At 43.3% G+C, this 27,385-nt stretch overlaps 1 protein-coding gene across 2 annotated transcripts in view; it reads left to right on the forward strand.

Annotated features, from left to right (window-relative positions):
• The first annotated feature begins 1,039 nt into the window (after positions 1-1,039).
• The window catches only part of LOC124348823 (homeobox protein cut-like), a 163,656-nt gene continuing 137,310 nt past the window's right edge, over positions 1,040-27,385 (forward strand). For both annotated transcript variants that reach the window (XM_046799114.1, XM_046799115.1), the window contains exons 1-3: positions 1,040-1,127; positions 17,091-17,201; positions 25,064-25,190. In XM_046799114.1, coding sequence (XP_046655070.1) covers positions 1,065-1,127; positions 17,091-17,201; positions 25,064-25,190 — 301 coding nt within the window. In that variant the 5' untranslated portion in view covers positions 1,040-1,064. The remainder of the gene's footprint in view (positions 1,128-17,090; positions 17,202-25,063; positions 25,191-27,385) is intronic.

The raw sequence follows: 27,385 nt of genomic DNA on the forward strand, positions 1-27,385 counted from the left end.
TTGTGGAATAGTCAACCATTCAACTGAATACATATATATATTTATACGCGTATGTCCTTGTGAGTGTTCTACTACTCCTACGTAACGTTCCCCCACGTCACATAATGCTTAGTGCCATTTCCAAATGCATTTCTTCAATCACCAATAGACGACATGTCGTGATATAGTTCAGCAATGTTATTGATGCCTCACTTATTTTGATGATTTTTTTTTGAACCAACAAATAATAAAAGAATATACAAATTTAATATTTTTGAAGAGTGAAATCAATGTATTAATCTTGGGACGACATGAGTAAAAAAACACCAACAGAGTTCGGTTTGATTTTTGTCAATTTTGGATGTTGTCAAAATTTAAGCTTCTGCGTGCTGATGACGGTCGTGTGGTTGCCCTGCTGGTAGTATGTCTGGTGGGAGTTTGCTGGCATCGACGGCGGCTGCTGTAGTATCAATTACGGTTGGGATCTGAAGGTCCAGCGGGCCGGTCGGAATATTCTGCACTGCAAGATCCAGCATAGGGCAATCGTCCACGGGCTGACACACCTCTGTAGAAAATACATCGTAGTGGATGCAAATAATGCCAATGATGCATGCGATGATGGTTATCCATGCACAAATGATAACACACCCTACGCAGGTTAATCGAGATTTTTCGGCAAAACGATTGGTTTTTTTATTCTCCATCGCGTTGATTTATTCAGAGTAGAAAGAATTGGATGATGAGTGAAATAAGTTGAACTTATATTGACTTTCAGACCGTCCTCTGGCTTGGCACATTCAGATTCTCGTTGAATATCGTCTCTATTTCGCAAACAATTTCAGTTATCACTAAAAAAATTGTAAAATTCGATTCAAAATAATTTTAAGATTTTTATTCAATTATAATTTATGATAGAAAAATTAAGTAAATAAATTTATTTGACTTATTTTGGTCGGAAAACTAACGAACAGCTGTTATTTAAATTTTTTAAATGGCCTTCAAAAATATCGATCCACCAGGTGGCTCTGATGTTGTAATCATTGGAAGCGGAGCAGACGATTTTAGTTTTCATAAAGTGCAGCACAATGGACAAGAAATTAAGTACGGTGATTCAATCATGGAAAATCTTCGATCTGCCTGCTGTACAGGTAAGATTTCAATCTATTATCTTGAGCTATTGATAAAGAGGAATGTGTAGCCCATTTTGATTCGTCATTCCTGTTTTGAGTTGACTTGCAATTATGAATTTTGAACGCTGAGACCTCGATGGCTCGATGCCAACACGACACATTTTTTAAACATTTTTTCCCACAAGTTTGCATTTCCTTGTCGTCCTGAATGTCACCAATGGCTCACGATTGCCATTTGATTGATCTTGTTGAGAATAGCCAGTGAGAAACTCAATGTAGAGGGAAGTCAAGTCTGTTGGGAACATTTTGGGTTGTTCTTCGTGCAACAAGTTTTCACTTTTTCAAGCCCCAACCAACTTTGAGATCTCAATAATCATATCTCACCACTCTCTTAGTTGTTAGTTCTCTACAATTCCTGTTGAAGCCATTCATTTCTCGAATCTTGATATTGAATATTGGTGATCGATAATGTGCCTATGGCTACGCACGTGGGTTCGATTTTGGCGCCAAACTTCAAATCGATTTGCATCGGACATGTGCTAGAGTTAAAAGGGTGATTGTCTAGCCTCTCTTGATTTGTCTGCCACTCAAATTGAGTAGTCATTCTTGAATTTCTTGGGATTTCAAATGTACACAAATGTTTTTCACAGTCTGGTTGCGTATGTGTCTTCTTCTCAGTTAACACATGTAGATTGCTGCATTTTTTTTATTCAACTGCCATATAACCAGGAAAAGTGAGATAGGGTCAATATTAAGCCGTCATAACTCGTGAAAACATCTGTTTGGCCCGTAGATCGGACGGGTCTGAAAGCTGGGCGGGGTTGAGAATAGTGGGGTAGTAGTAGTACCAAGGGGGGAGGGAGAAAGAGATGTGTATAAATATACAGTCGATCTAGTCTTTGTCATAAATAGGCGTTTGCAATTCAAAGTAGCCATCGAGTTCTCTCTGTTGTTCGTCGGCACACTCGGTCTCTCTTGTAGCGAAAATGGATCTCAGGCGAATGAAGCGTCCACACACAGGGCCAGTTATTATATGCTCTTGTTCATATGTATGGCGTGCAGCAACTCTGTGTGTTAGTGGAGAGAGAGATTGGCTCTGTCAGAGAGGGGGAGATCCGCGAGGCAATGGTTTGGAAAATCAAAGAGATGCCTCTGATGGAAAAGTATCGGATGTGTCGGGGGAGAAAGGCCAAAAAGGAACCGACTGTGACGCCGCCACTCTTTTGTCTTCTCTCCTTCCTATCTGCACGAGAACATGGAGATGTCGCCGCAGCTTTTTGGCCCGTCTACATCAAAAGAGCGACGACAAAAGAGACAGACGAGTCAGATATGGACTTGATTTGCATATAGCCATCCCCCCCCATCCTATTCTCATTGCATTCCCACCCGCCAATGTTACAGCCAGTCGTTTATTATGACCACAAGTTGATCTCTTTTAACGTTGACTAACCTCTCTCTCTATCACACGCGTTACATTCGAAATGTTGGACGCGCAAATCTCGTCGCTGGGAAACTGTTATTGGGTTGAAAATCGTAAAAATTTCGGGCGGAAGTTAATTCGTGTAACATTTGGTGATAAGACGGAAGTCTCGCATCCATTTGGGCGGTGATTGTGGTGGGCAAACAATATGGTCCGACTGATAATGGGCCAGTGTGTTGTGGCTCGCGTGGGCGGTTGAAAAGAAATCGGTTGCATTTTCAACCGGGGAAAATAAATGAGCTGCTGGCCGGCCCCTCGAGCTGAGTGGCCCATATTGTGACCGGAGAGAGTGAGAGCATTAGGAGCAGATTGAAAACTGGGGGGGATTCAGTCAAAGTCAGTTAATAAATCGACAGCCATCAGTTTACGTCGGCCCCCACTTAATGAAGGTCTGTCCGAAGAAAGTTAATCCGCTGGAAACAGGCTGGACCGACCGCAATGCGATTTGAAGGAAAAAGGCGATGAAGGATCGCCGTTGCCCAGTCGAAAGTGAATCGGGTCGACTTTATTTATATTTTGTTTCCCTTCTTTTTGTCGTCATCATCATCATCATCATCATGGCCATCGTTAATAACAGTGAAATGAAGCGTTTCTCTCTCTCTTTCCCGCTGGCCGCCTTGTCGCTCCGTCACACTCTGTCGCCCGTCGTTTGTCACCAACGACCCCCCCCCCTCCCGCCTGGCCGCAGCTTCCCAATAAAAAAAAAGAAAATTATTTTCCCAACACGAAATAATAATAATAATAATATTAAGAGAGAGACAATTCGGGTCGATTGTTTCTCATTCCCCTTCAGCTCAACTCTGGCCGTCTTTGAACATGTCAACTGGATGAGATTGCAATCAACTAGACTCTCTTATTTTTATTTTTCGGGCCGTTAAGTAATAATACATCACTGCCTCCCAGTTCCCGTCCGTCGGTTTGTTTGCTTGTTTGTTAGTTAGTTAGTTAGCCGCTCTAAATGATATTCCATCCGTTGACTTGGGGCGGGGGGGTTTCGGATTCGTTTTTCATTCGGATCGCCGAGTTGACTGTGTGTCTAATATCCATTCGCTTGTAGTTTGGTTGTCGTTGTTGTCTGTGTACTAGCGAGTCTCGCGTGTGTGTGTGTCCGTCTCTCTCTTGCGCCTATAAACGGTAACACAATTGGGCCGTCGCATTGGACATGGAACATGATTTGATTAGTCATTTGTTTTTGTCTCTCTCTCTCTGCGTGGAGTAGAGACGACTAGCTAGGGACGTGAGATGCTCCTGATAGTGCAACTGCTACTTACCCTATTGCATTATTCAAAGTTTGCATGCTGCACTCTCCCCTCTCTATCCCATAGACTCTCCTACTTTTTGTTTTCTTTTTCCTCCTTCGGCTCTCCTTGTTGTACGACTGCTAATACCCATTTTGGTGGACGGACGGCTTACTTAATCCCGAGGAGAAAAGCGAGAGAGAGGGCCTCGGCGTGGGAGTGGGCTGGTGCGGAAGTGTGTCGTCTCCGATGATCGTCTAACCATCCGCCACACACACTGAGATCTTGTTTCCTTTTTTTTTATGGGCACGATCTGATCTAAATGGAATTGCCATCAAGTCGAGTCGTTTGTTTATTATTGGATTTGAGTTTGTCGCTTTTTATTGAGCCCCCAAAAATATCCCCCCAGCCGTGACGGATCGCGACTCTGCTGGGGGGTATCGATCCAGCCGAAACTCTCGTCCGGTCGGAAGGAAATGGGCAATGGATCTCGTTGGCGAATGATTGATCCGATCGTGCATCGATATTCCCCGACACTCAAAAGTGTCCAGTCGCTTTAGAGGAAACGATCCATTCCCATCGTTGCCCAGCATCCTAATCATTTTAAAGAAGAATCAAAATAAGGGAAATTGTTATTTTTGTTCATCTCGATAATTTTCGGGTTCCTCTTCACCCCCGGCTTGTATATATTTTTTCATTTTGTCAGAGTGTTGTAAGTTAGCAAGTAGCCGACATTTCTCTCCTTTTTTATGCATATCGAGTGATGGGTAGGATGAAAGAAGCTGTTTCCGTCTCTGGAGAGACGATATCATATTGCTATCATTGATGATGGGAGAACAGAAGGGGGGAGCTGGGGGATCTGCTAGATATTTTACGATTTCTTTCTTGTTTTTCTACCCCCTTTTTTTTCTGCGTATTCCAATCGAGCCAGAAAGCATCAAATCTCGTATGCCGGGGCTAGAAAGGAGGGAGGAAATGTGTAACCGGTTCACTGAGAAACGAATATATAGCCATTGAAGAACGGGAAAACATTTGAAAAAACGTCACGGGTAAAAGTTGTCGCCCCCGACAACACACAACAACTGCTGCAATCGGCTGAAAAGGTTCGATCAAAGAGAGTAGTGCCTTTAGAGTTCCCTTATCATATTTTTTCTTTTCCTTTCCATTTTTGTGTGTTCGCAATTCATGGAACAACAATCGGAGACTCTTCGTCTTTTTTTTTCCGTGCCATTTCGTCAACTCGTGATTGATTCATATACATATTCCGTCTGTCATCAAAAGGCGCATTTTCCCCCATTTTTATTCTTTTTTACTACTACTCCGGCAGAAGAGTTTTTTTGATCGTCTCTGGTAATGTTGATGATGATTATCTTATGATGAGTAGATATTAAATTTTTGTTTGTTCGGTTTCCGTGCGTTTGTTTGCGACTTTGGGCTAATGATGCGCGCCCAGTTTTGACGACGATCAAAGTGAATAGATGGCCGCTGGTATTTTTCTTTTCTCTTTGGACTTGATGGACGATGGCCAAAAAGGAGAGAAAACGAGGCCGTGACCACGTCAAGTGAACGTGCAACTGGCCGCGTAATGAGGATTATTCAATAGACACACAAGGCTTTTGTTGTGTAAACTAGGAGGCTCGGCACTCGTGTGTCTGGACTTTTTCTTTCTTTTTTCCGGGATTTTTTCTTTGATTGTTGAAATGATGATCATGACGACATTTCGAGCTGCTTTTGATCCGTTGGCCAAGTAGTTAAGAGACACGGAGTTTGGATGGCAAGTGCTTTTCACTTTGAATTCATTAGTTAGGACTTTTCTTTTGTCATGTCCCAAATGAGAACGGAAAACTTGACACACTCGGCCGTCTCATCAACTTTTTTTGTGTCTTCCTAGTAGGGCCGAAATATCCGTGGGTTGTTTGTACGACTTTAAGTATTTCATATTGTAATTTCGTCGTCATCAAGTTGATATTGATTCAATCAAACCTTTTCTGATGATATATAAGAAGAAGAAGAAGGGCAATAAAGGATCTTTTTGCTTTCTGGTGGGTGGTGGTGGTGGGCCAGCAATATATACAGGCGACCGACCCAAAGCTCTCCTTAATGGCCAAAGATGGGTCCCGGTTAATTTCACGCTCGGTTGTGTGTTGTATGTCGAGCAAACGGCCGTCCGGGATTACATGCGCTTACAGTCGGGCGGGGACGGACCCAACAAAAAGAAGAAAGAAAAAAGGGATTGGGAACTGGTGGACCGCATCAAAGGGAGTCTTTTGTTTATTCGCCATTACTAGCGACACACTGGACTTTGGGTGGCTGGGCTGGATCAGTGTTGTAGATGGGCATCAAATCTTTTGACGTTATGAAACGCGTCATTTTCCACCCTCATAAGTAACGGAGAAGAAGAAGAAGAAGAAGAAGCGTGTCGGACGATATCCGTTCATCAAATTATTGTTTCTCTCTCTCCCCTCATTCGGCTTGATGTGGGTTGATTTGGGCGACAGGCGGGGCCGGGCCCCGGAAACGAAAAAAAAAAAGGAAAAGAAGTTGATGGCCAGGGATTTTTGTTTCCTCATCAAGAAACGGGAGTTACACGCCCAGATATAGCCAACTGCTGCTGCTGCTGCCGAGCAATACTTTCTATGGTGGACAGTCACTGATTATTGCAATAATATCCAGCCAGCCATCCGCGCAGAAGACGGAAAAAAGATCCAGTTAGGGAGCTAGGAAAGATATGGGATCCCTCCACACGTCCAGGGCTTCAAATTAACGGCCGATGCCGCTGTTACTCTTCTTTTTTTTTCTTTTTGATTAGATTCTTCTTCTTCGTTAATAAAAATTTTGTGGAAGCCGCCAGCCTCCAGGGCCAGTGGCCAAAAGTTTCATCGGTCGACTGGCCATTGACGTTGTGAATCGGTTGGCAGTTATCGATCGCCCATTAATGCACATATCTATTGTTTGTTGTGTGCGTGTGTGTGTGCAGCGTGAAAGGTTCATCATCACACACGTTTAGTCAAACTCTCACCCTCCCCCCCCCCCCCCCTCTCTCTGCCCAGGGTTTTTGAACGTTGCGCAATACGTCAGCGATGGGAAGCCAAAACGCTGACTGAATTTCTGAAATAACAACAATGGGTCGGCTGCTGCTACCCCGCTACTCTCGTCGGTCCTTCACTCCCCTGTTTTTAATTTCTGTTTGATAAATCGAAATAAATGAGAGAAGCTCGTGTGTGTGTATATGTGTGAGACTCTTGTGCATAAAGCCTAGTATAATATAATGTGCGAGGGTGGGTGGGTTGGATAAGGATCGTTCCGGGGGCAACTTCTCTGTTTAAAGGTTTTTGTTTTGTTTCTCCCCTCCTTTCTCTTTTGTTCCTGCTGTTGCGCGTATAATATCGGCAAAGCAAAGAGCGACAGGCAATGAACGACTTCTCATTTACGGTTAGCGTTATGATGGCGGATGGGGTTGAGTGGGAGGCCCCTCCCTTTGCCCGGCATATCCCGTCCGTCCGTGCTTCTAATCACAAAAAAGGGAAAAAGAAAAAGTTCATATCGTAGGGTCCGTTGCAGCGGACGCAAGCCAAACACACGTGTCACCCATCTTTCTCTCTTTTTTCGTTTTGTGTGGGGGATGTACGCCATCAACCCGCCCATGTTGGTAACGGGGCAAGTCGACTCTCTGACCAGAAACAATGGCCAACACCCGTCCAATCCCATATAGAAAATAGAAATATATAATATGGATGTATGTATGTGTGTGTAAGGAAAGCTGCTGGCTGGCTAGCTAGCTTTATATCATCTAATAATATATAAATATTGCCGAGTCCCGCTGGATGGAAGATGGACATGGGGGGCTGGCGGGGGCCGAGATTGGACGTGTATATTGTGTATATCTCTGGCTGGACTGAGCTCTCTCTCTCCCTCCGTTTTTCGGTGGCTCTTAAATATCGTACGGTCAGTGATCATCGTGTTGATTGCGAGCCCCCTCGGTCCCTTCTTCTTCTTCTTCGTGTTCCTCCTCCCGCTCCCGCTGGACGTAGGGCACGCGTGATGGAGAGGAGCGAGACTTTTTGGGGCGTACATAATCCTGATTCATTTGGCCGGGACGCATTAGATGACAACTGGCGTTTCCCGCGCCACCACCACCACCACCACCAAACGAAAACCAAGTAGTAGTAGAAGAAGGAGGTAATAGTTTGGCCATCTGGAAAAAGCCAACAGTGTGTGTGTCCGTCCCGTTGTCGGCGTGTTATATCCCCTCACCCACCCCTCTTTAGCCAAGCGATCCTCGTTCTCAGCCTCGCCCAGGAGAAGGCTGCCAACCCAAAAAAGATGGAGACGTATTAAGGAGAAGTAGCAGCAGCAGCAGCTACTAGTTGGGCGGTGTCGAAAAGTTTCGAGCTGCTCCTGGTCACACACAGAGAGAAAGAGAAAGTTGAGATTCCTTTTGCATTTTGGCCTTCCGTTTTGTTTGCAGAGACACACACACACACACACACATATAAATATCAAACGAAGAGACTGGGCAAAAAGACGGTTGGCCATCAAAAGTGATGAGAGAATTCAAAAAGTCCCTCCCGGACGTTCGTTCATAAAATAATATGGACAGACATTTTTTGTTTCTTCTTGTTGTATCATTTTTCTTTTAAAAAGAAAATCTTTTTGTTTTGAGGTTTTTTTTTTTAAAGTCTACCGGGAATGAAAGACGGACAGCTATTGGCCAATAGGGAAATGCGATACCTCACGTCTCTGTCGCGCGCATTATAGCCGTTGAATACGTTTTTTTGTGCTCTTGTCTAGCTGCGAAAAAGAGTATCTTTGATTTATGGTGCGACGCGTCGTCGTGCGACATCATCGCCGTGAACGGGTGGGCCGCGCAGTATTTTATGGTGCCAGCGCAGCAGTGTTATACTCTCCCGCTCCTTTATTTTTCTTTTTCCTATTCGAGCTGATGAATGCGACGACTCTTTTTCTTCGTTTTGCACACACAACACCTGTCAGATGTATATTAGATATATATATACGAATACGAATGAATTGGAATCGTCAAAAGATATTTGTAAAAAAAACCTGAAAGTCCTTTTTGTTTCGATGGCTGGTGGCCAGCGCCACCGCCGCACGAATAATAAAAAAGGCCAATTTTCAGACATCAACAAATAGGATCTCTAGTAACAACAACAACGAAGGAAAAAAAAACGATGTAAGACTCTATCGTTTAAGGCCTCTTAATGGTCTCTGCCATCTTTGTGTCTAGTCCTTTTTTGATTTGATCGAGTTGGCCGATAAGAAAGTTTGGCCTATAGGTTCTTGTCTTGTCTATTTTGTCGTTTCAATGACAATATAGGGAATTTGATTGGATTGTATCTCCATATTGTGCCGGTCGTCGTCTGCTCTCGTAAAAATAAGGACAAGAGTGAATTTCTCTCCGGTCGCTCGGTCGGTCGGTTGTTGTTGTCGTCCGGCAATTGAACTGTTTATGGGGAAGGAATATATAAATGGATGCCAGCCGAGGAGAAAGGGAAATGTTGGCGGCCATGACTGAGATGTTGTTATTTATACAAGAAGATCCGAGGACGGGCCGGGGGTTTTTCTTGTGTAGGAGGGACATTGGCGATTCAACTGTCGTCTCCCCCTTTTTTCTTTTTTCCTTTTTTTTCCTCGGTGTGGTGGTCCGTCCATCACAGAGCAGCCAGACACAATTGAATTTGGCCGGCAGAGATGTGCGATGGAAATCGAATCGCCGATTGCTGCTGGGCCAGTCCACCCTTGAATGATAGGCAATACACAAGTACCTTCTGTGTCTAGTCCCCCCCTCTCCCGTCATCCCCCTCTCTCGTCCATTGCAGATGTCCGTCTGTGTTGTAGCAAAACTATACAACATGTGTAGTAAACCCCCAAGTGGCTCGTTTGATTTTTTCGTTTGATCTCGGTCGTCGTCGTTCTCGTTGGTCTCCCCTTTTTTTTTCTAGATGCCACGGAGCTGCTGCTGCTGCTGCTGCTGCTCCTCCGGTCCGTGTTGTACGCGTGTTGTGTTGAAAAGCATCGATTTCGGCCAACGGGGACGCGCCAAAAGGGGAAGGAAGAGCAGCTCGGCGTGTGTGTGTGTCCGCCGAGACGGACTGAATCTTTGATTCCCTTCATTAACGCCGTGAGGGATAGAAACTCTGATATCCCGTCTCGTTTCCTTGTGTCCCTACGAGCCTCTTGTGAGTTCTACAAGAAGAGAAACAAACGACGACGAGACTTGGATTGGTTACTCTTATACTTTTTTGAGTTTCTCTCTCACACACTCGACACACACACACACACACACACAGTCTCTCGCTGCTACACTTCATTTGGTATTGATGAAGTGCAGAGTGAGTGAGTCAGCTTCTCCGTCGTCAATATAACAAGCGAAGGCTTCTCTCATTTATAACGCATTGGCCAGCGCCAGCCAAATTCGACCTTTTCACTTTTTAGGGGGGAGATGTATGTCATCTGCCTACATTGTAATCATCTCTGATTATATACATCAAGACTCTTGAGAGTGTCTCTGGGGTAGTATACGGTATGTACAAGTTTCCAGTTTTGGATTCTGTATGAACGTCCATTAGTCGGCCAATCCCCTATATACCATAAGGTTTTTTCTTTGGGGGAGGAGGAAGAGAAAGGTTGAGCTGTGTAGGTTCTGAGTTTCTTCTGGGTTTTGCTGATCTTTTATTTCTTGACTTGAGAGTTGTGTGGGGCTCGATTGAATAATTCAATGCACGATGCCGCGCCCCGGCTGTGTCACGATCCGTGTCGGCCGGACTTGCAACCACTTAGTCGTGCGGATGTGGCAACCAGGACGGACTGGCTCTCTCAAGGTTCCGATTTTGTGTTGCGTTTGATATTTAAAGAGATACGAAGAAAAAGAAAATGCAGTAGTAGTAAGATTTATATCCCATCTTTGGGATTTATTTTTTACTTCAGGATCGTCTTGCGCGAGTCGAGTCGCCGGATCGGTTGTCTATCATCTTTTCCTTTTCTCGCTCCTCGACAATGAACATTGGGGGGTGGTGTCTCTCTTGTTGTTGGGGTGGTGAAAAAAGGGCGACGACGATATGGCAGGGGCCGTGAATAATGCAAAGAAAAAGAGTCCTGCGATGAAATTGAATGACATCAATATCAAAGAACGCCCTGAAAAAAAAAAAAAGATGGAAAACCCTTTTGAAGTCGTGAGGGACTTTCAAGAGTTTCATTTTTTTAAATGATTCGTGTCTGAGCATTTTTCTTCTTTTTTTAAGGACTTGGAACATTGACAGATTTCACCCCCTGTCACCCCCTCAGTCTCCCAACAGATTCACGTATCCAACTCTCTCTCTCTCTCCCCCCCCCCCCCCCCCCCCCCGAAAAAAAGATAAACTGGAAGGGAGAAATTGGATATCTAACTCTGTGATATGCAAATGGGCCGGCTCTAGTCAGTATAGTATAGTATAGTATAGTATAGTAGCAGTAGCAGGGATGGATATTTTTTTTTGAACATGTCGAGTGCGCGCGTGTTTAATGGGGACGGCCAGGGAGTTTGATTGCATAAGTGTGTACGCGAAAAAGAAGAAAAAAAAGATGAAGGAGAAATTTGTGTAGTTAGACGACGTGTGTGATTTGAAAGGGAATATCATTGTGTGCCTACTGGGCAGACTAAAAAATGACTCGCCCGCCGGCTGCTGCTGCTGCTGAGGGACAAAAAAGAGTCTTTGTTGTATTATGATTATACCCCGTCTATATATGCAATGCAGCTCGGGGAGAGTAGTTAAGAAAATTTCAACAAAATAATCAAAACTATGGCACAGGGGGGGTAGAGAGGGAAGGCTGTCACCTTAATGAGGTCCAATTGCATTTCTCTGATGATGAATGGCTGATGAAAGTCCGTTCTCATTAACCTGATGGAAAGGAGAAACCTTAGGTAGAGCATGTGTGTGTGTGTGTTTGTTTGGGGAGGAGGAGGGGGGGCAGCAGCTAAAGTGGAGGGACTAACATCACGAACTCCGGGAGAGAGACGAGACGGTTTCTTCCCTTTTGTTTTGCGTTCGACAATGGCTGGCGACGTCGGTGCCAAATGCCCGGGCAAAGGATTTTTTTCTTTTTCCATTTTTTCTTTCGACTCGATGATGGTTGAAGAGGAGGAATCCCGGCAACAAGGAATACGATCTATATTACTAGACTGTGGGAAGGTTTAGATCACGTTTGCTTTCCCAACCCCCTCGTAAGGTTTTGCTCATTATTTCCACAATGAGCAGCGATGGCGGCGTATCCCCACCGACAGGAGCCCGAAGCCAATCGACGGACCCAAGAGGCCGACGACGACTTATTCTTTTTTATTTTTTGGGGGAAATAAGTTTTCGGCGCTCTATTGTCTCTGGCGTATACGTACGTACAACATCACCAGTAAATATATTGCCATCATATTAAAGCCCCATATACAACCTATCCATAATGTCCATATTATATCACTTGGGGGGTATGGGGCAGGGGGGATGGTAAAGGTAAAAGGAGCCGAATCAAGTCAAGCCGGTCGTGATTTGACCCACTCGCTCTCCGTTTGCCCGTGTGTGTGTGTGTGTGTGTGTTTGAACGTATGCGAGGTTGTCTCTCCCCCCTCCTCCTGTCCTCAACGTTGGCTGTTGTCTCCTTGTTTTGATGATTATTAACGAGTCACTTGCTCTCCTCCGTTTCCGACTGTTTTTCGAGTGGGGCGCCATCCTTGTCTCTTTCCACTTGTCTCTTTTTTCTTCTTCTTCTTTCTCCTCCTATTATTATCATCATCATCATCATTTGATTTCTCTCTCCCCTTGTAGTATTGAGGATGAATCTTCACTCGTCAATTGCGTCATGTCTCTCAAGTGGGACGGTGCACGACGGTGGAATTGTTATTTCATTAAAAGGCCTACAAGGGATTCGATCCGAGATTTCCCTGAAAATTATTCAACTTTTTTTCTTTTTTGTTTCGTTCGTTCGTTCGTTCGCTCGCTCTTGACGGTTAGGAGCGTATCAAATGCTGATTTGAATGATTGATGGCGGTTATTGGATTCTTTTATTCGAAGAAATTTCTCTATTTCTGCGTTTGAAATAAAATAGGAGAAGAAAAAAAAAATGTTTTTTGAAAAATGATTAGCATTTTTCCCAATGCGGGTTCTTTCTATCTCTTGACTGGGGAATCAAAAAAATGCAAGTCTAATTTTCTTTTTTTCTCTCTCCTTGTTGCGCACTCACTCGAACAAGATTTTTTTTTTTCCTTTTTTCGAGGTGTAGTAAAAAAAAGTCTTGATGACTGATGGGCTGAAACGGCGACGTTTTCAGCAACAGTTCGTTGCCTTTTATTTTCCATTTAAGAGAGCCCTGCTGTATAAATCAATTACACACACGGCAGCAGCAGCGATCTACTAGATTGACTAGGACTCGCATGTGTGTGATTCACTTGGCACTACCGGAATCGAATTTCCCCTTCTTAAAAAACCGCCTGTGAATTTTCTTGATTTCAAATTTTCGGGCGATCCATTTTCTCCGTCAAGTCGATAGGGAAAATTCCCCCCCCCCCCCTCCATTCGAGGAGAACATCATCACAAAATGGGCCAGGAATGATTGGATTCTTACGTTACGCCAACACGACCCCGAGTGGGGGTCTCATCCTCATTGGACCAGACGTCGTTGTTTTTTACTTTTGATGCAAAGAAGAAAAAAGATGATTTTTGATCGATGAAATCTCGTGGAACAAAACGAGAATACGAAGTGTCAGATAGTCGCGCCTCGGACGGACGTGTAGCGTACGGGTTCTTCTATTTTTTTTCTTTCCGGCTATGATAGATGGCAATATTGCATCTGGAATACATCTATCTCTTCTTTCTCTCCCCCCCCCCCCCTAGTGGAGATGGTGGGTTACATCACACATGCTGTGAAATCCAGTTTCCTTCTCTCCTTCTCGATGCTGCTGCTGCTGTGCAGCTGTTATTTCGATTTTCCCCGATGTAATTTGAAGAAACCAGCGTGAATCCTGGCGCTGGGCCCTTGTACACTGTACAGTGTTGTGCAGTGGCGTCGGGTGTGATTTCTCTCCTTCCATTCCAGGAGCAGATATAGATATGTACATTTATTTACAAATAAATAGACAAAATGTGTCTAGTGGGGGTGGTCGAAGGCGGAACGAAGAGTTTGTTCCATGCATTATGATGAATTAAACGAAAGAAAATGAGAACGAACCAACGAAAATGTGGGGGAATGTTGACTATTACAAATGGACGCCAGTGCATTACCCGTTGAAATTCCATTCCAGCAACTTTTTTTCTTTCCGTTTCGTATCAAAAGGAAATGAGACTACACTTTTTGGGTTTTTTTTTTCATTGATGGAAATTTTGTTGTTTAAACGTCATCAACCTGCAGCCTTTTTGTGTTGTTGTTCCAATTTTCTAAAAAGCCATTAAATGCATGGCCGGGACAGAAAGAAAACCAAAAGAATTTATTTTTATTTTATTTCGTTTTATTTTTTTATTTTATTTTATTTTGCTCTTGATGATGTTTAACGACAGCGGTTGTCAATGGCCTGCTCTAAATAAATTCAACTGCGGTGGCAGCCAGAGAGAGAGCTTAAGAGTGGAAATAAAAAGCGATTTCATTTTCCGCAGCTCCCACGCTCCCTGATTCGTGGCCATTCAACGAGTCGAATGAGTTTTGTTCTATGCCGAGTCTCTTTCGTGTTGTCTCCCGTTTGTTTCGACATCCGGCGGGAGAGAATAATTTTGTTGTTTTTGTTGTTCTTTTTTTAATTATTCCGTAAACGAAGGTTAAAAACTTAATTGCAATTTATAGTCGCATCAATCATCGGCTGGAGAAAATCGATCTAGAAGGGAGGGGGGGGGATTCCGGTTATTTTCTTAATTGATTTTCAGGGGTGTTCCCTTTTGTTCAAAAAAATAAATGGGGAGGATGTTTAGATTTCTAATTGTGTTGCCTTTGCGTGTCTGTCTGGCATTCAGATCATTGATAGCGCAGCCTCCCCAAAAAAGGCCAGAGAAAAAGTTTTTTGGCTCTTGGTTTTTGTTCTTGTTTTGTCTTGATGTTTGCATTCGGGTGCTGATTGGAAGTGAATTACGTCCGATCTCATTCCCTTACGAAGCTCCTTTTTTTTCGGTGGGCCTTTGCCCCCCTCCCCGCCACCCCCTTTGGGCCGTCTCTGCACGCACCAGCGGCTCCGTCGCCCAGTGCGCATTGCCAATTGAATGGGGATGTAAAGGAAACAAAAATAAATACATAAATAAATAACTAAAAGAGAGAAGAGGGGGATGTGTCCATGTCGTTGTCGTCTCTTTTTAAGAGAGGATCGGAGCATATATATACACACACATGGTCATGCATTATAGAGAGGACAGTAGTAGCTGGTAGTAGAGTAGTAGCAACATCTATCTGAGAAGTTGCGCAATAATAAAAGAGTCAAAAGGCCCCAAAGTGGAATAAATATCTCCTCTTTCTTTCTTTTCTTTCTTTCTTTCGTCTTCTTTTCGGGACTCTGCCGAAATAATTGAACAGCTTGCACGAACGAGACACGGTCAGGATGAGCATTCCTCTTCTTTTTCGGGAGCGATTTCCAGACGATGACGACCTTGCAGAGTTTTGCGTGTGTAATCGTTTTTGGCTGGCCGGTTGAACGACGAGAAAAGTACGAAAAAAATTAAATGAAACGAAAAAGTCTGGAGTAAGAAGAAAAAAGCCGATGATCAATGACGTCGCCACATAGACAGATTAGATAGATGGATAGAAAGATAGATAGGAAGAGAGAAATCGTTAAAAGAAGAAGAAGAAGAAGGAGACGATGATACAAAACGAATGAAATGGAAGAACCAGAGTGTGTCCGCTTGTGTTGCAAGTGAGAGAGAGGCTGAAGGGGGGTCCAAACAATCGAAAACGAACGAATAAACGAACGAGCGAGAAAGTCTCTTTTTTCTTTTCTTTTCGAAAAAAAAGGAAAAGGGAAAAATATCTCTGTGTTGATGGTGGATGGGGGCTATCCAATTACACACATGTGATAAGCAGGAGATGAGACCCGATATTAGTCGGTGACATGGTGAAGATCGATGGGTTTCCCGATGGCAGCAGCCCCCCTTCTCTCTCCCGATCGCTCGACATACTCTCTCTCTTTCTCTCTCCCTTTTTAACAGCCCAGCAGAAGCGGCCAGACGGAGAGCGAACCACCATCCGCTCTCATCGAAAATGCAACGATCAATCGCTCATTCGATGACGGCCACACCACGTTCCTTTTTTTTCTCTCTCTCCGTCTTCTTTAGTTTTTGTTTCTTTTTCGAATTTCCCGCGTATCAAACATGCGAACGCATTGTTGGCGTCTTTTCGTGGAAAGGAGCTGGACATCCTCCACTGTCCGTTTCTTTTTTTCTTTTTCAGATCTGCCAATAGATTAGCTGATGGAACGATGGTCTGATGAGTGCGTGAACCGGCTCCACCCTGATGGGGATTTTTGTTCAGATTTTTTCTTTTTTTTTCTTCTGGTTTGTTTCTTAAATGGACGATTCGAGATATTAACTGGCGGCCCGTCACGCCATCATCGGATTGATACTTGGGGTTTTTTTTTTTTTTTTCGGTTGAGCCTGCAACATGCTTATTATTGTTATTTACGTTTAATTACTCTTTGGCCGGGGAGAGGGAATTTGATTTTCTTCTGTCTGTCAAACTACTCTTGTACTGCGTCTGTGTGTTGGAGGTGATCCGTTTGACGGGCCCAGTTTGACTGGTCAAGGCCCAAGGCAACAACAGCACAAAATAAGTTAACCGAAAAAAGCCAGGAAAAAAAAATGTTTGACAAGAAAATCGAAACAATCATTCGAATCTTCTAGATTCCGTCGACCGCTAAGGTTTAGTGAGCGTGTGGTTTGAGTGGGTGTATATACATCTATAAGCTGTACACACACACACACACTATAGCGTGACGGACTCCCAGAAGGAATAAGGAGGAGGAGTTGGGGCAAAGTAGGCGGTTCCTATAGTGTCCGGTTGACATGTGAGGAGAAGGGGAAAAAAATAGAGACGACCAAATCTCCTCCTCCTTCTTCTTGCCTTTCTCCTCGAGGCTCACAATCTAATCGATAATCGAGTTTTTGATTTCATGTCTTTGATTTTCTTATTTTGATATATTCTTGTTCTCGTTTTGAATTACTGAGAAATTTCGATTGAAATTCCTTTTATGTATTGAACAACTTTCTATCATTTTTCAATTTTCAATTTTTATTTTGCCTTTTTTTGACACAGCGGGAGCTGGACGCCGAGGCGGCCGGAATGGGTCGACGCCAGGATGAAAGTGAAGCGGCCCGCAAGCAACTCATCGAGCTGAGCCGTGAATTCAAAAAAACCGCCACCGAGGTAAATAAAACAAAATCACGATCAACTTCCTTTTTTTTTTGGGTGGGTGGGGGAGGTGGTTGGTTTCTGGCGGGTTTTTTAAATGAATTAAGTCGCCACCGAAAACTTGGCCATCAATACCTACGTACTTGCACACTCACATATCTGCAGGTTTTCACTGCAGTAGTAGTATTCATGTGTCTAGTTTCTGTTCTGTTCTGTTCTGTTCTGTGTGTGTGGGAAAACTTTGTTGATTACCAGTGGAACGAATCATCAGGGCAGACAACCTTTAGTAGACCGGTTTTATGACATGACGGAAGAGTTTCCAGAGTGAAGAGAGAGAGAGAGAGAGAGTCTCTGGTCCTCGCGCTCGGTCGGTGGGTGGGTGGAAGAATATCAATCCATTTATATTTCAAACTCCCCCCACCACCACCACCACTGGAAAACCTCCTCTTTTCTGCCTTTTTGCTCTCAACTGGAAGTTTCAGTTTTCGGAGCTTACACAACTCTGCATCCATCCATCCATCCATCCATTCCCCCCCTCTTTCCCCACCACTCGTGATGTTGTACCACAATTTCCTGATTGGCTTCTCGTCTCTCTTAATTAGTTGGCTCTTCAAACAACAAACACACGCAGACAATAGCCCGGGCTGAATGTCTAATAATAATGTGTATAATAATATATCTTATACAGTGGTGGTAGGAGGGGGGGGGGGAGAGATAGACAACCATCTAGTGGACTCTCTCTGCTGAGGTTTTCATTCCGCCCGGCTTTTTTGGCTTCCAATGAGTGGAAATGATTCACGTCGCCAACTGAAATTGCCTATTTAGATTAGAAATAAATGTAACCCACACACACACGGCGATGTGTGTCTCTCTCCGCTGGGTCACACAGCCACTCGGCAAGATTGGCGCAAGCAAAGACACAAACTAGTCGCCAGTTGCTTTTCTACTTGTCTCTCTCTCTCTCTCTCTCTCTATTAGCTAATAATACGGCACTGGAGGAGGCCATAATTCACTTGATGTTTCCGGCGATATTTACACAAGGAAGACAAAGTTTGTCATGGGTCGCATTATCTTTTGCCCTCTACTACTCTCTCTCTCTCTCTAGCTCTCCAAAGGTGCTGCGCTGTGAGAAAAAAAGATGATGATGGGCTATTCTTTGGGGATGATTCACTTGCATTGAAAATATGGCCGGAGAACGATGAGCAAAAATGGTTGCCCTTGGCTTTTGTGATGATGATGAACATCTTCTTCTTCTTCTTCTTTGGCTCGTAGGGGGAAACAAAAATGCCACGAGAGAGAGAGTGAAGTTTCTATTTGAATAATCAACTGACTTTGCAGTAGTAGGAAAGGTTCCTTTTCCTTTAGATGTTGTGCAGTGCAACCGAGGGCAAGTTTCATCTTTAGCCCATCTGCCTAATTAGATCATATGTTGCCAAGGAAAATGATGACTACTTTGGGTTGGGAGGGGGTAGGAGGAGGAGGAGGAGGAGGAGAGCCGGCTCCTCTCCTGCTGATCCGCACACGGCACTTTTTCTTCCGTCTCTAGGCTTTATTCGTATTATATCGAGTCTAATGTGTGCCGGATCTATTTCTCGTTGTGCAAATGGAATGAATCCAGCTAGAGAGACAGAGAGACGGTCGTTGGCAGACATCTATAACCGAATTCCAAAGAGACGTGTTCGACTTAACTTGTGTTTCGAGTTGATTGCATTTGCTTTTCTTTTTAAATTTAAATAAAAAAAAAAATAATAATAATAAAAAAAAGGGGCCATTTTTTTATTTTTTGGGAAATTTTTAGTTGTTGAAATGCCGACAGGTGTCTCTGGTTGGTTCATTTTTGGTCGAAAATTTTATTTTATTTATTTATTTATTTTTTCCTTTTTCTTCTTCTGGAAACCCGGACTTGCGTTTTTAATGTTTTTCTTTTTTTTTTCTTTCTGAATATGATGTGATTACTTTTTGTGCTAGGAGATGAGGACATTAACGCAATCCTCCATTGTCCCGTTCTATTTCTCTCTTTCAAGTCTCTTTTTTTTTATTCCTGGATAATTTCGATCGTCAATGTCGATCCGTAATTGATTTCCGTATCATGATATCCGCACTAAAGTGAGAGAGAAGGAGAGAGATAGAACGGAGGTTTTTATAACGTAATTATTCTCTTTTTTCTTGATAGTGTAGAACCTCGTTTTTTATTATTATTATTTCTTTATATACGTACATATGTATATATATATTTTATACGTAGATACATCCCCGGCTAGGCTAGACTAGACTAGACGTTATAGTACATCTATTATTGTATCTAATATTTTCGTTAATATCCTTATTTCTTTTCTTTCTTTCTTTCTCTCGTCTTTTTTTTTTCGGGGTCCCTTGATGCGGATGTTTCTCATGATATAATTGTAATTTGTAGCTACCGCCTTTGCCGCCGTCTGGCATGGCTCGCCAAGCTGCCATTTTGCCATTCTCCACGGCCCATTTGATAGTTCCCCTCCATTCCGAACTTGTTCTCTCTTTTTCTTTTTTCTTTCACGTCTTCCTCAACAGTGAGTGAGGCCACTGGTGTTGTGCTGTACACCCGTCGTAAAGGATCTCTTTGTCTCTGTCTCCGTGTCTTTTCTCCCGGAGCAAATGGAGGGGAGAACCACAAAAAAACACAAACCGAAAAACAACTCAAAAGAAAGAATATCGTCGTGTGTATAGCTTTGCTCTGCTTTTTTTCTTCTTCCATTATTCTTTCTCGTCTGTTTGATGGGGATACGAGATTGGTCGCTTTGATTTGTTCCAGTCTTCTTCTCCTATCTGTTTCAGCGTCCGTCGCGGTCGGATCCCATTGCGCGCCGCCATTTTAACGATCATTTTCTTCGTCTCTCGCTCTCTCTCTCTCTCTGTGTGTGTGCCGTTGGCCATTTCTTGATGATGAAGAACTTTGGAATTTAATCAACACACACTCTGCAGGGTTAAAAATAACTCCACGTAAATGGAATCAGAATAAGAGCTGGAAGAGTCGAAGGAGATTTTTTTTTTTAGCGACTAATGTGACACGAGGGGCAGCAGAGCAGAAGAAAAAGAAAAGAAATTTTTTCGTGAAAAGGCGCAAAAACCCGGAACCTCTGAAGAGAGAGAAATAGTTATAATAGAAAATAGCAAATTCCTTCATTCCATATTCGTCCGTCTTGTTTGGTGAAATGTGTGCAATTTGTTATTGTTGTCATCGGAGCCCAAAAAAAAGGGATGCGCTCCACACACGCACTCTAGAGCTGCTGCTGGCCGCTTCAGACATATCTTTTGAGCTTTCAAAAAGGACAGTCGTGTCGTGTGGCCAAAGAGCATCAAAAGGCGAATATCGTATAATAACAATAATATGGAGGAATGCGGATTAGCCCTTTTTGATTTATTTATTTATTTTTCCCTTCTCTCCCGGCTAATGTATGTTTCACGGGCAGCAGCTCTTTTTTTTTTTCTTTCTTCTTCTCATTTTTATATATTTATTTCTATACATGGATGCGATATTTAGATTGTCGGGGGGCAACGGAAGCTGTCCGCCCCTCTTTGGGGCTGGCCCATATCTTGTGATTTGCTTCTTATTGTGAGCTGTGACGACCCTATAAAGTGTGTCCAGTCAAAAAAGAAAAAAAAAAAGGCAAGAAGGCATCTCTCTCTCTCTCTCTCTCCAATGTCTAAATATAACTCGTGAGCGTGTTTCGGCAGACTTTTTTGAGCCGCACCGATCAAATCTCCCGAGTCACACAAAAGACTTTTTTTCTTTTCTCTTTTCTCTTTTTTCGTTTTCTTTTCTTTTGGTCTGTTTTGGAATATTATTCCCGTCTGTTTTTCGGGGTCGTTTCTACCCGGGATCTCATTTCGCCTCCTCCTCCTCCTCCTCTCCTTTTGAGCCTATGCGTTGCGTCTGTCCTCCATTTCGTGTGTGCGTATATTTACGAGATCGCCCGTCGTCTGTCCCATTGTTGCCGTTGTTGTTGGGAAGAAGTTTGTAGTCGGTCCAATTTTGTGCATCTGCATATATATGTGTGTATGTGTGTGCGCAACAACAAAAAAAGTGGGGCTGGGGGATAGCATCAAGAACTTTTTCGGGTGTCGACGGGAAGAATATCCCCTCGATTATATACCGAGCCACTTTGGGGGCCTGGCGAGCCCGCGTGAGCTGCCGGCTCATGCATATAATATCGGCCGCCACCGCCGCCGCCGCACTATTTGATAGTTTATAACGCTGTAATAATAACAAGAACGACACATTCTTTTCCCAGGCATCACCACCAACACCCCCCACCCCCCCCCCCACACACATGTATAAACATGTACAACATCCAAACAGATGCCCGGCGTATAATATGTTTGGACGCCGTTTATAGTTTAGTGCGTCGTTTGAATGCGTCTCGAGATGCCCCCATATTTATCGGCGGTTAGCATCTTCTTCTTTTGGCGACGTTATTTTTTTTTTTTTTTGAAAATGTCACCGGCTCACGAGGAGGATCGTGTCTTATTGTGTAAAAAAGAAGAACAACTCTCCTTTCAATGGGATCGTAAAATAAAAAAAAGTAGACGCCATCGCTAACCGAAAAAACACCCCATTTTATTTGTAAATGGCATTTAAAAACATGTCCGCTGGGGATGCTTTACACCGTTTGATAGTGTCTCTCTCTCTCTCTCCCCATCCTTTCTTCGTCTGGAAATTGCGTTTGTCCAAAACTTGGGTTCTGCTAGGCTTCGTCGTAACAATATATCGCGATTCTATTTGATGAGACTTTTTCTGTGCCCTTTTTTATTTTTTTTATTTATTTTTTTTTTGGTTTATTTTGTACGAACGATTTCCTTGTCGTGTAGATTTTAGTTTTTTCGTCCGGGAGGGAAAGGGACGGCGGCAAAGAGTCTCTTTCCGCTCAGGAAATGGAATGACATTTGCCCTAATGGTATCACAGAAAAGAATCATCCCGGCGGTGTTGCCGAACCCTTTTTTTTTTTTGGTTTTTATAGACGTCAAATCACGCTCGATTAATTTGAATGAATGGACGAAGAAAAAACCCCTCAAATTTCTTGTTTCTCTATCGAGAATTATCTTTTTGATTTGATCGAAGAAAAAAAACGAACCCACAAAAAAGAATCTGGGTAAAATTGAATTTAATGACGGGACGTGAAATTGAAGATAACTGGTGGGTAAGATGATTGAATGAAGCCAGCAAAACGCGGGCCGGCCGCGCTGCACTGCACTGCCGTCAAACGGCAAAAAGCGAAGCCTCTCCCCAAAAAAGGAGTGAGTGTTGGTGGGTGGGTTGGAGAGGAAGAAGAAGGAAGAAGAAGAAGGAGAGAGAGAAGGCGGTCGGTAATCGGAAAGGAGGAGGGACGAACTGGGTCTTGTCAAATAGGAATCGGCCAATAAGAAAAAGGAGGCAAGATGTAACAACCGAACGGTGTGACGCACACGCAAAGATCCCGCCGAGACGAAACGCGTTTCTCTCTGGCGGCCAGGCAGGAGGAAAAGTTAAAAACAAAATCTTCTTCTTCCAGGACTCGGGCTGTGTGTTTCAATCATCGTTGTAATGTTTTAAGACTCTTTTTGATGATGATGATGATGGGGCAAACGACCCCTTGATCAAAAATGATTTGAATATTCTACAACTATCTGGGGCGTTTCGCGTTTCAGGTCGAATAAAAGGGGAGGAGGAGGAGGTTTGTCGTCATGGGGTCGTTTCCTCCTCCTTCGTGACAATCACGTCTCGTTTTACATTGCGGTCTTCTTTCTTTCTTTTTTCCCTCGACCACTTTTGTGTGTGTCCACTTCCCCCTCTACCCCCTCCCTTCTTCGTCTCGGTTGCATCATTTGAGATCCTTCAAGTATATTGTGCCCTCTTATAGACATAAAAAGGCCCAATGGATTTTGGGTCGACGTCAAAAGAAACTCTCATTTGGACTGCCATTAAAGCTATTAATATTCCACTGATGCTCTAATCGTAAATACGTAATGCTGTGGACGCAGAGAGAGAGAGAGAAAGAGAGAGAGAGATGAAACGACCAATTTTCTGTTATTGGTCAAACAAAAATGCGGGACCGTTTTTTTTTTCTTCTCCCGAGGTTGCAGCAATTCCCCCGCCGTGAAAAAGGTTTAGCCATTTACTTTTTTTTCTTCTTCCTTTTCCCCTTTTCCAGCAGATCAATCGAATTAGTCAAATAGTTGCCGGGCTTTGCCCTGCGGCCAAAACACACGCCATTCGTGAATGGCTATCAAATGATAATGGAGGCCCTGGTGGCCAAGGCAAACTATTTATTTATTCATTCCTGAATGGATAAGAAATAAAAATAAAGAACGAGTGGGTTTTTCTTTTTCTTTTTTTGTGAAGAGTCTTTGGTCGTCGTCGTCGTCCGTAAATGATGAGCGTCATTATCTAATGATGGCGATGATATTTTTTCTATTTCTTTTTTTTTTGCTGCTTACCCCCCCACCCGTCCTTTTATTTTTCTGTTACTTTCCCTTGGTAGACTGGACACTTGACGTATGCCCAAAAAACATGAAGAAGTAGTAGTCGGCAGCAGCAGCAGCAGCCGTGGCAGCAGTGCTCATTATGTAGCGCATTATAGGAGTTTGACCCCTTTTATATTTCTTCTCTCTCTCTCATCATCCGCAGTAGACGGTATTTATTTATAGCCCTACATAATCAGTCTTCCTGTGGGAGATGGAACAAACCCCGCAAGTGCTTGACACCCCTCCCACCCACCCCCGGTTGATTCCAACTCTCATCTGTACCTCATCTCTCTCTGTGTGTTTGTGACGAAAAAGTGTCGGCCAGTAATCGAGACAACGTATAGGCTACATCCTCCTACCCTTTTGCCAGCCTCTCTTCCATCTCTTTCGAGAGTCTCCTTAGATTCGTATAGTATATATTTGCCATTAAGATGATGATGATGATCATCATCTCTTTGCGAGCTCCGAGGACACGCTAGATAAATATAATGATGTTTCATTATCATTTAGGGAATGAAACAAAAAAGGGATGGATGGAGGGGAGATGGGAATAAATGATTCAAGCATGTATAGTCCTATGTGATGATGTGCTGGACTTGTTTCTTTCTTTTTTCCAGGGAAATGATGGAGAGCGTCGCGTTTTGTAACGAGTCGCATTGCTCGAAAACATCAAAGGATGGAAAGAAAAAAAACGAACGAACGAAAAATACAAAAAAGGGGGGGGGGGAATGAGAAGAAGTGGAGGAACTGTGTGTGTGTGATGCGTGGCGCCCCGTGATGAGGACGGAGAATGTAATCAAGAAATGGGCTCGGCCGTCCTCCTTCTTCTTCTTCTTCTTCTTTTACGTGTATAAAACCCAATTATCTCGATCGGATTATATGTGTGTGTCTTTTGTATGTACACACATACAAGTGCTGAGCGGGGAGAGATATTCAAGTCCCTGACATTATCACTCACGTACACGTACACACACACACACACAAGAAACAAGAAAAGACGTGCAGACGAAAGAAAAAAGGGTGGGAAATTTGAATCGCCCGAGCTGTGGGAAAAAGAACACTTGATCCATCAACAAGTTCTTCTTCTTCTTCTTCTTCTTTCTTTTCTTTTTTTCTTTTCTTTGCTTTAGACTTGCTCCTTGTGTGACAATCAATCTGCGTGGGGGCTAATAACGTGGAAAAAAAAGTTAAGAAAAGGGGACGATGGTTTTAAATTCGATCCTTTGTGTCAGTTATCGATGTCGTTAATATTTTTGGGGGTGGGGTGAGGGGGAATAGAGGGAAGCCGTTGAATTTCTCACCGCAATGACGATATTGAGTGACCCACCTGTTTTTTATTTATTTATTTTTCGGAAAATTAAATTTGAATCAAATTCTTGTTTGATTTTATTTTGTGTAGGAGACCAAAAGTCAAGTGGCGCCGCTGCTCAAGAGCTTCCAATCGGAGATTGACAAATTGAGTCAGCGGAGCAAAGCTGCCGAGGTGGCGTTTCTCGGATTGTACAAGAAACTCACTGACGTCACCGGTAAGTCGTGGAACACTCAACAATTATTCTTTTTTTTCTTTTTGGGGGGATGCGTGGGGGGGGGGGGGGGGGTCATCATCATCATGAAAAAGCCATCGTCCTCTATCTCCGTGATGATGATGACGATGACGATGAAAGCATCCGCTGGATTACATAGATAGATATGATAGACAAATAAAGGGCCCTCTCTCTCTATTCGCCCCCCTCCAATACAAGAAAGATAATGTTTTTTCTTCTTCTTTCCACCCTTGACTGGAAAAATTGAAATATGACAAAGAGCAGGAAGTTGTGTGTCTGCTGTCTAGAGAAACAAGTATACGTACATACACACTAGGAGCCAATTATTTATTATGCTCCGATGTCGTACCTTTTTTTCTTCTTCTTTTTATTTTTGTTGTTGTGGGACGCTCAAAGTCGTCGAAAATTCAGGTCCTTCAATTTTGTTGTTGTTTTGGTTTTCATTCGAACTTTGCGTGTCTTTTACGACCTTTCCGCCCACACCGCCATCACTTGCCAGCAGCCCGGCAGATGATTGTTGTTGTGCTGTCACCGAAATTTTTGAACTTTGGCGGATGTCGACGTTAGAGGAGGAGACGTACAGACCTGCCCATCATCACCATTCAATCAAATTGTTTTTCTTCTTCTTCTTCCCCCCTCTTTGTATTATTATTACTCTCTCGCTACGTTCTCCGTCTGCTGTTGGCTCTTACAGGTGCAGCAAACACAGCCGGAGGGTCTCTCTCAGGTCTCCCCCCCCCCCCCCCCTACTGACTTTTTTTGTTTTTTTGGCTTTTTTGATTGCGATTCTTTTGTTTTCTCCCATGTGAAAACAACGGAACTGATCGAATTAGTCATCTCTGGAAATCTTATTAACGCTCTCACTGGGAGAGAGATGGACACCCTCGATCCCCACGATCCATCATCCGACCGGAGCCACTTTCATCTGGTCGATGCCAATGAAAGAAATGGATTTGAATTTCCCTCCGATTTATTTTGGAATATTCTTTTCTTTTCTCTTTCCCTTGAGAAAAATGATCGAATTGGAAAGCTATTTTTTTTCGTCAAAAAATTTCAAATTTTTTAAAAAATCCGGAATCGATACTCAAATGTTATTTGTTTGAGGTAAATGGACAAGCGAGAGAGAGAGAGAAAGGTGTGTGTATGTGTGTGTGTGTGGAGAAGGTGACGTCAGGTGAAAGACGAATGTGTTTGGTCGTGACCCGTTCACTTTCTTCCCCCTTTTGTTGAAATTCCCAAATCTTGTGGCCGTTATCTAATAACACCGCCCATTTGATCGGATGATTATTGGGTGTTTATATCTGATGGTGGGGGTGAGGTGGGGGGGTTGGATTGTGTTTTCTAAAGAAAATAACCCACACACACTCACACTGCGGATATCACAAGACATTCTACAACAGTATATTCCTTTATTATTTTTGGGTTTTTTTTTTCTTCCTTCCTTTCCATGACTGATGGATGACGGAAGAATGCGGTAGGGCTTCTTCTTCGATTCCCTCCACTCGTTTATCTATTTCTCCTTTTTTAAAAACAAAATAAAAAGAAACTTTGGTTTTTTATTTGGTTGGAGGAAGAAGAAGGAGACTCTTTTTCATGTTTCTTTTTTCTTTTTCTCTTTTGCGGTCGCTGATCAATTCGAAAGTCATCCGTCTTTTTCTCTTCTGATTTTCCTCTTAGCCAACAGTTTTTCCAGCCGATTTTCCTCCGCGCCGAGGGTTGGAAATATTCAAAGCCACACATAGCGGCGGCGCCCATCGCCATGGCGCGATGATGGAATCTGATGAACTATCTAAACTATCCGCCGAGGTAAAAAAAAAAAAAAGAAAAAAAAGACGAACACAAACCCAACCTAAACCATCAAAGATGTCTATAGCGTTATTGATGGGCCCAAGCCGAGATCGGTTTCCCCTCGAGCGCAATTTGAATAAATATTACGCAGTACCCCTGTAAATCGCGCAATCAAATCCTCCCATTTTTCTTTTCTTTTTGTTAAGAAATAAAAAATTTCTTCTTCTTGATGAGAGAGAAAATAATTGGTGTGTGGTCCAACTCGGTCCAATTGAATTTGAGGGAGAAAGCCGAGAAATACAAAAGTCAAACAAAACGACGACAAAAGAAAGAAAGGAAGAAAGAAATGATTGTGATGTTTTGTGTTTGTTTGTTTGTTTTGTCAAGGA

The sequence above is a fragment of the Daphnia pulicaria genome, chromosome 7 (genome assembly GCF_021234035.1).
Source record: "Daphnia pulicaria isolate SC F1-1A chromosome 7, SC_F0-13Bv2, whole genome shotgun sequence".
NCBI classification, from domain to species: domain Eukaryota; kingdom Metazoa; phylum Arthropoda; class Branchiopoda; order Diplostraca; family Daphniidae; genus Daphnia; species Daphnia pulicaria.